General features: G+C 46.2%; 1 protein-coding gene across 1 annotated transcript in view; it reads right to left on the reverse strand.

The window, feature by feature from the left end:
* The window catches only part of GPR158 (G protein-coupled receptor 158), a 197414-nt gene extending 187097 nt beyond the window's left edge, over positions 1–10317 (reverse strand). The window contains exon 1 of the mRNA XM_065629243.1: positions 9446–10317. Coding sequence (XP_065485315.1) covers positions 9446–10317 — 872 coding nt within the window. The remainder of the gene's footprint in view (positions 1–9445) is intronic.
* Positions 10318–11396: the final 1079 nt, after the last annotated feature.

Genomic DNA, 11396 nt, shown 5'->3' on the forward strand with positions numbered 1-11396 from the left:
AACTAACTGGGAATAACTGCAGCTCTGCTATCTTGATAGAAGCGATCAAGACAAATATCAGTGGTATAAGAGCAGACTCAGCTCGTCAGCATAACGCATTCATCCACACTGTAATGCTGCCTGGCTGAACTCAAGCCACAGTGATAAGTTAATAACAATATTACTGGTAATTGTGGACCATCTGGCACATCAGTAGATTTTGTTAATCTCCTTATAACAATAATATTTGTTTTCTGCCACAATTTTACAGTACTTCCACAAAAGAGATACTTAGGGATTGCACATTCATGTTTAACACATAGTTAAGAAAGAATTAGTTGAATTGTATAAATTAATCATTGAAGAATGATGTCATCAAGGATTTTCTGTCAGGTCAGAGGTTTGAATTAAGAGGCTTTCATGTCTGTCTTAATTTCCAGTACCACTGCTTGTTGACATGCTGTTTGCCTTGAAATCTGTGCCAGAAATTGATTTAAGCTTATTTTCCCAACCTACTAGCTATCTTGATAGTTTCAGTAGTTATAATATTTCATTGTAACAACATGTTGTAAATCCTGAATCTACAGAAGAATTTTTTTGCCTGTACTGTTAAGTCATAAAAAAGCAGAAGCAGCATGTTTTCCTTCTCCCAGGCAGCTTAAGCCAGAACTGCACAGAATAATAGCCTGCAAACACTTAAATGTGATAAACAATATCTTTGTCCTCTAGATCTTCAGAAGTTTTTCAGCACTGAGGTCATGACAGCTCAGCTAAATAGGAGTTAAAAGTTTGTCTTCTAAGTTTGTACACTTATTTTTGTACCCATAATCATTGTAAGCAGCCATAACTAAGGTATAAGGCACGGTTATCACATGCTGAAGCAGATATCATCCCCCAAATCTAAATGCCTGCCTAGATTCTTGCTGCCATATTAATTCACCCCTATATGCTGTCCCTTGTAAGTCCTCCTTACCACAGAACAAGGAGATAAGAAAAACAGAGGAAAAAAAGAAAACAGGGAGACCTTATAGCAGCCTTTCAGTATTTAAAAGGGGCTTATAAGAAAGACAGGGACAGACTTTTTAGCAGGGCCTGTTATGATAAGACAAGGGGTAATGGTTTTAAACTAAAGGAGGGGAGATTCAGACTAGACATGAGGAAGAAATTTTTTTACAGAGAGGGTGGTGAAACACTGGCACCGGTTGCCCAGAGGTGGTAGACACCCCATCCCTGGAAACATTCAAGGCCAGGATGGATGGGGCTCTGAGCAACCTGATCTAGTTGAAGATGCCCCTGCTCATTGCAGGGGGTTGGACTAGATGACCTCTGAAGGTCCCTTCCAAACCAAACTATTCTATGATTCTAACAAATTCTCCACAGCCATCGCAAATCTGCAAATGCCCACACCTCTAGATAAGTGTATGCTGTAATTAGTAGAGCTGATGCTTTCAGGGCAGATACCTTTTCTGACTGTTCTAATTTTGCAGGCTGACATTTTCAAGAATATTAATTTTCAAACAGTGCCTACTACCTGACACTTGAGGCTCCTTCAATGTACTATCAACTGAGCATCCAAAAATAATCCTTCTGTCAAATTCACAAGTAACTTTTAGCCATAAGTCTCACTGGCCATCAGCAGCTTCTGCAGGCTCAAGTTGCTTTTGAAAGTTAAGAGTTAAGATTCTGCATCACTTAAACATTTTTAAAACTATTACCTCTGCATATCCAGCCAGATTCACCAAAGGCTACTGGGTTGTTACATGCAACATCATTTTGATCTGGTCACGCAGGTATCACTAATTTCTTACTAGTAGGACAGGGACAGACTTACCTAATTCCTCAGCCATAGCACGACTGATGCTTTTCAGCACACATTTTTAGTGAAAGCTGGTTCTCCTCTAAAAATAAACTTAACTGAAGAGTAAGGTATAGCAGTGTGGGCACATGAATTAGGATTCACCTGCAAAGGAAATCCCTCTAGGCCATTTGGAACAGTCCTACAAGGGCAGAATACTTAAAGCTGAATACTCTGTTGTCTGAAGAATTATTTCAGATTTAAGTCTGCCTTCAGATTCACAGTATGCAGTGCTGCCTCTCTGGGGATTTCCCTGCAGTTTAGTCAGAGAGTTTCCTAGCTACTTCGAGGGGTGGTGATGGTTTTTTTTTTTGGCTTGGGAATGTTCAAGTTGCTTCTAGCATCTTACTTCTGTCACAAAGCATCACCTTGTATAGGAATATGAGGTGTCAGTGATGGTGGGGTGCCACTTACATTAGATTATCCCACAAAAAAGGTCTTGGAGCCAAATTCAAGCCATTTAGCAAGAAACCAGCATTTTTCTTAATGCACCCATTACTATCCATGGGCTTAAAGAGACAGGTGGAAAGAAAGGGCTTCAAGGAACAGTACAGAAAGTGATATAAGAAAAGAGGTTAGGAACAAGAAAAGTTTTTGAATCAGAATTACCCTAGACAGGACAGATGGCCTCAGTCTAACTATACCCAATCTTCTGACACTGAAGATTTATTTAAAGGTAATAAGGGAATTTCAACACTGAAAAGTGGAAGCCAACATTTAAAAAAAAAAAAAAAAAGGAAAATGGAGATGCATAAACCTGGGCAAGGAACATAAAGACAAGAATGTAAGACAAAACTGAGAGACATTTTTAGAAGCACCACACTAAAAGCATAAGCTCTACTAATTAAAAACTTTTTTCAAAATACCTCAGAAAAAGGAAGCCTGAAGCAGAATGTGCAAGGCAAACAAACAATCAAGGTATGAAAATTGCTCAGAGTACAGACAGGCTTTGCAGAAAATGAATTCTTTTCATCACTGCACTCTTCAGAGCCAGGAAGGCTCCAACTTTTGAGCCACTCTTGAGAGTATCAATGTGACAAAAGTCAGCTTTGACATGCAGGAAGGTTAACAAGCTGGGCACCACAACTATCCCTTTGTTCAACACATTCACAGATGACCACAAACATGTGACCAGTGACAAAGTTTGCAGGTGACAAAAATACTTAGTATAACCCACAACTAAATCTGACTGACACAGAGAAGATCAATGAACAATTGAAAAAGTGTTCTTTTATCACGAGAACCTGATCTCCCAATGAATTCAGATTCATTAAAAACAGAAAAGAAATTTTTTCTCCAAACAGTACATACTTACATTATGGAATTCAATACCAAACTAAATTGCAGAAGACAAAAATGGGTTAAAAAGTGAATTAGAATTATGGAGGTCAGCTTAATCCATACTTACCACCAACACTCATTCAGACAGTCTGAAAAGGTTTTTTTTATTGTTTATTATTTGTAAATGAGATTTAACCACGATAGAACTCTGCACTTCCACTGCTCTTACATTTTCCCTAAGCACCTGCAAGAAGCTGCTTTTGGAGAGCAGACTAGGTAAGCCTTTCATCTGACCTAACGCAGCAATGCTTTTGTTCTTGCCTTTAGAGACATCTTTCTGTCTCAGTGCAGAGAATACACAGAATAGTAGGTGACAGCCTGGAGCTGAATCTCGGATAGTAAGGACTGTCACACCCTTCAAAAGAGCTTTGATAACCTGCTGTGCTGGAAGCTTTGCCCAAGGGGGGTGGAGGTAGAGAGCAGAGGAGTGGAAACAGCAGCTCGGCCCAAAAAGCTAGTTTATTTTATTGCAACTTACTATGTGCCACATAATTGTGGACATAAATGCAGTACTGGCCTTATTTAACTTCTTTCTTCAAAAGACCCACTTCTGTTTCTCCAGTACTGAAGAAAGCTGAATCATGCTTCTAAAAGAGAAATCCCTATTTATTGTTCCTTTTGTTTCATCACCATCCAGTTTTCCATCCTTATCCATGACCTCATATGAAAGAGGCAGAGACATAAATTGATTGTCTATGGAATACTAAAACATACTGGGGGGTTCTATAGGCAGACAGTAAATCATAGGAGGACATTTATTTGTTCTGATCTCTTTTCAGGAATATAAATCCAAGACTTTCAGAAGTTCTTGGAAATAAATTGTTCCTCTTCATTTTGAAAACTTGTTCTAAATCCACCCACATTGTCAATCATGTTATATGGGCCATGGCATGCTATAGAAAAAATGTCAGCCTCACCATTTTAAATATTTTGGGGATTACACAACTAATGTGTCATGTAACAAAAAATTAGAAAGCCTCCTTAAACAGTTAAAATGAATTTTCTGTCTTAGTTCAGTACTGAGACCAAAGAGAGACTAATGGGAAAACTATAAAAGGGGAGAAAAGGAAGAAACTAAACCATATTTAAACAAAAAAGTTACTAATTTTTACAATTGCTCTTTGTAATTCTACCAAACAATTTAATAGCTGTAAAGTACTTTGCAGAAGATGAAATCGTGTATATTCCCCAAGAAATTACTTATTTGTTACATATACTTCTACCTCCATGGTTTAATTTGCCTTCAATAATGTTTCCTTAACTAAGAGCCCCATTATGGCCTAACACTGGAGCGGTCCAAGTCATTGTTAATTGTGCAGTGGAAGTCACTACATTATACTGCCTTTAGGGAAGAAACAGCTAAATTTAACTGCACAAGAAAGATTAACCTCTGCATCAAGCAAAACCTTTCCAATAATTAAGAGAGAAGTAGTAGATGTCAGCAAGACAAAAAAGTACTAAGAGGTAACACTTGATTCAGCTACACTTCAGAAAGAAGTAATCTGCAAATGCTCCAGAACACATCATCATTCAAAATAATAATTTTTTAAAAATCAAACCAAAAAGCACCCCCCACAACACCAAACTTACTCAGCCTGCTGATTATGTACCTTTCTGCCAAAAGTGCTGTTATTCCACTGCATTTTCCGAATAGCCCTTAAAAAAATATTACAAATACTGACCTGGATTTGGTGAAAAAGCTACCTGGCCTTGCTGGAACATGGTTGGAGGAGAAAAAATGTCCCTGTATCCCTAAGATATTGTGACTTCCTAGATGAAAAATAGCACAAGAGCAATGACCAGTTCCCAAAATGTTGACATATTACAACACAACATTAAAGAAAACGAGAATAGCATGCAAGAGAACATTTTGAACTGCAAAAGCAGCAATTCATTCATCAGAGTTTGGGGATAACTGATGTCATTGCACAAGGCTGAAACATTATTGCACATGAATCTGACTAACCACATTCTGGAAATACTGGAACAAGTCTTGAGAAGAGGGACCATGGCAACAGAGAGCTTGTAATAGGAGACTAAAGAAAGCTGATTTGTGTAGTCTAGTAAACAAAGGTGGAGAAGGGACTGCTGCCTATAAATAGGTCGGGGCAGCAAACATCACCAAAAAGAGCTCTTTCAGGTAGAAAGCAGATCTGGAACACAAATAAATGGATGACAACTGACTGTAAATAAATTTTCATCAGAACTCAGAAGCAGCTATCCAACCAATAGGCCTGGCAAGCCAGTGGACTGGAGAGTCAAGAGGGAAACTCAACTACTTTAAGGTGGAGATTGGTCAGCTGATGACATTAAATGGGCTTGTGATAGCAGGAGATTTGACTCAATGACCCATGAAGACTTTTTTTTTTTGAAGTTGTGTGTTCCTAGTAGCTGACCACTTGCACATCTTCCTTCTAAATCAAGCAGTGATCCTCCTCGCTGGCCTGCTAGACCGCTGAAGCAATGCAAACCTCACATTTCCTCTCCAGGGGCCAATTAAGTTATTTTAGAGAAGGAAGTGTACTCACAACATGCAGCTTCCCACACCTTTCCAGTTCCACAGCGGGGCTGCAAAGAGACCAACTGGATCACCGTGTGCCGTGAAATATGCTTCATTCTCATCATGTAATAGGAAGTAGCAGGAGGGTCACAGAAGATCAGTGACAAATGCTATCATGCTCTACCCTCTGCAGCACTGGAGCTGTAGAGTGATTAGGCACATTAGATGGTCAATTCCACCTACAAACTGCATGAGCTTAGACTTTCTAAGAAAGGAGAAGGGAATGGTTAATATCACCAAATGATTACTTCTAGTGTCTGTGAATCCTCATTTCTGTATGAGAGCCTACACTGTTTTGTAAGCAAGCGGTAATGCTCTCTCCCTGCAGGTTGCATGGACCAAAGACCAGAGAATGCAAACAAAACACCAGCAAGCACTGCTAAGAAGCTGCAGACAGCCAGCACCACTAGCTTAGCACTGTGCTGGGCTAACGCGGTCCCACCGGGCCTGAACAGCTGCTGGTACATTTATCAGCACAACCAAGTTGTCCTTGGTTTCTCCACTTCATCTCATTATTGGCCTACAGTGCTAGCGTTGGCAAGACAAAAAAACCATAATCTCTCACCTTCCTCAGCCTTCACTTCACACAGTTCAACTGTCATCTCTTGGGAAATGGGGGAGAAGGTGGGAGGTGAGATTAAATAGCAAGATGTTTGCAAGACCCCCCCACCCATAGCACTCACTTCCTCTGGCAGCAGGCACTATAACTCTTCACAACACTAAAAACAAAGCTTTTTTTTTCCTTCACTTTCAGAATGTCATTGACAACAGCACTGCAGTAGTAGCATGTATTGAACATAACCAGTAGTACTTATTAGTGTTGTCTTCATTAAACTCTTCCCGCTGCTACACCACATGACATACCGATCTGTTGCTGCCACAGAAGAGACACCAAGAAGCAGGAACAATGGCTTTTCCTTCCATAATCTGAAAGAACTCTCTCCCATGTAGATAACGTGCTCCTGAATGTCTCTTTACCCTAATGTACCATGTCATAAACCTGGTGTCAGCAAAAAAAGAAACTAGATAAACTGTCAGAAGAATATTAAAGGGCTGTGCACTAGATTACCTTCTATGACCTCATGCCACACTATTAAACGGAAGGAGCATGTAGACTGATCCATTAACGCGTACCTAACAGATGGTTCAGAGATACTTTGTTGGGAGAACCAATGCAGCTTTCTCAAAAGATGGAGGTTAACACATACTGCTTTTTACCATATGGGCCTTAAGCAGGAATTCAAGTTAAACCATTGTGTCACTTAAAGACAGATGGTAAGGGGAAATAAGCTTATTTCAAGAGGCACCTTATAGCAATTAGTACTATGTACTAATAACTACATTAGATTTTAAATTTTTATATTACATACTTTAAACTATTTCTTCTCTTAATTCACAGAGACTGCATATCTATCAAGTATGGAAAATATTGCAGAAATATTAAGACATCCCACAAGTCTTGGGAGAAGTATATTTTGTTAATAGTATTTCCTGTGTAGCTGCAGAGTTATTTTCAACATCTCAAATAATAAGCTTTTACTAGAAGCCCATCTTTCACACAACATATCTCAAACTCAGAACACAGAAACTATCATTCAGCCTTGCCAGAATACGTATATGTTTGTGTATATGTATGTGTGTGTACTTCTTCCACCTGCTTCCTTATATAGTTACCAAAAGCATACTGATCCATTTTCTTAGCAATGCTTACCAGCTCATCTCTGGTTCTGATACAACAAAACTTCGATAGTTTTGTCCTAGCTGTTCAGTACAACAGCAATACAACACTTTGAACTTGCACAACATACTCCATCATAAGATCTTCTAAACAAGAATAGGTTCTCCAAGCTTAAATGTGCTTAGTGAATGCCCTTTCAAATATCAGAGTTACAACAGGTTACTTCATTTCTTCAAGTGAAGTGACTCCCACACGCTGAACAGAGGCTGGGAAGATAAGGAAGAAAGGCCATGCCCTGTACTGCACCCAGGAGGACCTCTACTGGTTGCCTTGGTTGGCCAGGGTTACTCCAAGATGGACCTGGTGTATTCTGCACACCAGAGCTACCACAGCAGAAACCTACACCACTGCAATGCTTCCTGGCATCACAGGATCTTGGCACAGAGCTGAGATTGAAGCTTTAGACTCTTCTGCTTAAAAGTCACGGTTTTTCTCTTCACTGAAGGCAAGACTGAAATTTCTTTGAGTCAAGCTTTATATCAAGATCTAAATTCTCAGAGAGCTGGTTAGTGGCTGCCACCCCACCCCCAGCCTGGTGGTTCTTCAGGTTATGTGAACCTCTACCACAACAAGAGAATATCAGCCTACAGTAGCTTTTGTCTGCATCCTGGAGTTCATCAGGTGTGAAACATGGCATTTCAACCATCTTTGAGAACTTTCTTGATCTTTTCTGGAACCCTTGCTAGGGTCCAAAAAAGCTCTGCAGTAGAGCTATTCTTGAATTTTGGTCTTAAGAATTTAGATACATATGGCCTGCAGATGAGCTCATTTTACCTTAACCCTACCTGCCCCATAAGTGTGAAAATATCAGAGTAAAAGGTAACTCAATGGAGAAATACAAGGCCATCCTCTATTCAACAGATTTTTTTTCCCCAAGGGTGCATGACTGCATTCATACCTGTTTGATCCCACTGGATTTCAGACTAAGCCAACAAAATCAGTGTTCACAAACACTATTGCCTTGCCACATCAGTGTGGCAAAATCTCTTCGGTGTCTGCTGTGTTCTTGTCTATCGTCACCTACTACCGATTCACAGCACAAAGCAAATTTGGTGCTCCTCTCTCACCCCCGAGAAATAACAGCTGCTTCTGGGCAGTGAGCATTCCCCAAGGAATGGAGTTACTCATGAGCCCCACCACAGAAGTACCAGTGGCAAAATCCGGCATCTCATACCCCACAGGTCATTCTCATTGTTTGGACAAATCCCTCTTTCTGCCTAAACACAAAGCACAAGAATGGGCCTTTTTATATCCTCCTCTCTGCTAGTCACAGCCCAGTGGCAAAGTCCTGGGGGTAACAGCAATGAAAAAATACGCAGTTCTTCGTGTATGCCAGGTAGCAGCTACACAGCTACATAACCAGGGGGTGTCCTACAGAAAGCTTTCCTACTGCCAGCTTAGGTTGTAGCCACATGCGCTATGACAGAACTGCAGTCACAAACACTTATTTCCCTACAAACATACTGACCACTGACCAGGCTCGAGCACACCATGGTGGATGTGCTCTGGAGACCAGAAATCACAGTCTACCAGCATAAGAATGTTGTTTCCCAGATGGTTAAAATCATAGCTGGGGTCCAGCTGGGTTTAATCATGCAGTGTAGTAGGAAATAACATCTCAGTAAACATCTTCCTCTTGCAGTCAGAAATGAACTACAGTTGGCAACTGCTGGTCTCCTCTTCCCACTGGGAACCTAACCCACGTGCACACCTGTTTCCATGGGCGCAGGTAAAGCCTATGCTGTTTTACAGACAGAGATGAAAGCAATTGTTTTCCTGAGCAACAGCTCCCTTAGGCACATGAAGGTAGAGCTCAACAGGAAGGTCTGAGGTTGTTGTAACCGAGCAGCCAGCAAGGGTTGGTCGGGTCACTCCAGAGACACAGCATGCCCTTCCCTAGCAGGGGAGCGGAACCAAAACCCCATCCTACCCTCTTCTCGACAGAAAGCAAGCAGAGGAACACTCCTCCTACCTGAACTCGGGGAGAAGGTTTGGCCGCAGCCCGTAGAAAGCCGCTGAGAGAGTCACTAGCCAGCCGGGTTTGTAATTCCCATTCTCACACTCCAGGTACGGTGAGGACCACCTGATGTGGTTCTTATCAGCACTGAAGCCCTCCCGCCTCTTCCAGCTGTTGTCCAAAGTTTTGGGGCCCGCGTTTAAGGCCTTCCTGTGCAGATGCGGCCTCCACTTGCGCTTCAAGCTGTGGAACCACTCTGTTTCCACAGAGGCATTGGCCAGACGGTGAGCAGAGGAGGACAAGTCCTGCAGGAGGACCTGGCTCTCATGCCTGCTGGCCTGGAGGAAAACCTGGGGGGTGGAGGAGAAAGGCTCCGTGCTGAAAGTGATAGCTGCCCTGGAGATGTTTGGGTCCCCCTCCAGGAGGCTCCTGATCAAGGCCCGGTACCACTCCAGGTCCTCCTGCAAGTTCTGTTCCCGCGACTTATTGCTCTGGAGGATCATGTTGAGGAAGTTGGTGGCGTGGGTGAGGGTGTCCAGGGCCCCGTGCAGGGAGGGGTGGGACGCGAAGCGCGACTTGCCGGCGAGGCTGGCCAGCTCGTACCGCCCGGAGCAGTTGGCACGCCGCAGCTCCCGGGAGTCGCCCGTGTAGAGGAACGAGGCCACGTCCTGGGGCACCTCCTCGGCGAGCCGCTGCGCCAAGATGGTGCTCTCCGTAGAGCGGCTCCGCGGGGCGGGCAGAGGCTCCCGGCTCTTGATGTGGTTGTAAATAGGCTGCCTCCCTCCGAGTGCCCGCTCCCGGCCGCGCACCGCCTGCCCTTGGCCGGCGGCAGCCCCGAGCCCCCGCTGGGCGAGGAGCAAGAGGAGAAGGAGCCGAAGCAAAGCCATGTCCCCCGGCGCTCCCGGTCGCGCAGGCACGGCGAAGCGGCTGGAAATGGGCTTCGCGCAGGCGGCCGCGGCGCAGGGGCACGAACGCGCAGGGGCGGCCCAGCCGGACGGAAAACGGCCCCCGGCCCGCGAGTCACCTGTGGCGGCACCGCCCGCGCCCTCCCCACCGCGGGCCGCCGCGCAGCCCCCTCGCCGGCGCGGAGCGGCTCGCAGCCCCTCCGGCGACGGCAGCGGCCGCAGCGAGCCCGCCTGCGCCTCCTCCCGCCGCGGCCACCGCGCTCACTGAGCTGCTGCCCAGCGCAGCGCGCAGAGGCGGCGGCGCCCGCGCCCGGCGCAGCGGCGGGTCCCCCCGCGGCACCCCGCCGCCGCCCGCGCCCCGCCGCTCCGCATCCTTCGGGCGCCGCTGCCGGAGAGGGGAGCCCGCGGCGCGGGACTGCCACTTGCTGCGGGGGCAGGCGGGCGGAGCTGCTGCTGCCGAGGCGCCCGCCTCCGCTCGGCTTTCCGAGCGAGGACCCCCGTGCTGGAGCCTGCTCAGCGGCGGCTCCGCCACGGGCGGCCGGGCACCCCTTCCCCGCCGGCCCTTATAGGTGTACGCCAGGCAGCTGCCGCCCTGTGTGGCCGCCTCGCCTGTCAGTCAGCCGGCAGCCATTCACGGGGCAGGAGGACGGCGCCGTGCGGTGCTGAGAGAGGCGGTGCTGCTGCCGCGGAGAGGCGTCGAGGCACCTCGCTCCACCTGCCGCCGGCTCAGCTCGGGGCGGAGGCGGCGGAGCCACCCGCCGCACCGGCAGCCGCTCCGCACTGCCCTCGGCCGAGGGGCGGGGGTCGCGGGCGGGAACGGACCCGCGGGGGCTCCCCCGCGCTGCCCCCCGCGCCCGGGCCGGTGTGCGGCGCTTGCCCGCGGAGTGCGGCAGCGACACCTGCTGGCCGGGCGTGCAGCGGCGCCGCTGCGCCTACGCGCCGGGGGCGACTCGGCGGGAGCCGGCGGGCAGCGACCGTCGGGGCTGAGGGGAAGACGGGGGTGCCGGGGTTAAGAATATCGCCGCCTCCCACCCCACCGGGAGGAGCCCGGCGGTCCGGGG

This window comes from Caloenas nicobarica, chromosome 2, assembly GCF_036013445.1.
Source record: "Caloenas nicobarica isolate bCalNic1 chromosome 2, bCalNic1.hap1, whole genome shotgun sequence".
In the NCBI taxonomy this organism is placed as follows: domain Eukaryota; kingdom Metazoa; phylum Chordata; class Aves; order Columbiformes; family Columbidae; genus Caloenas; species Caloenas nicobarica.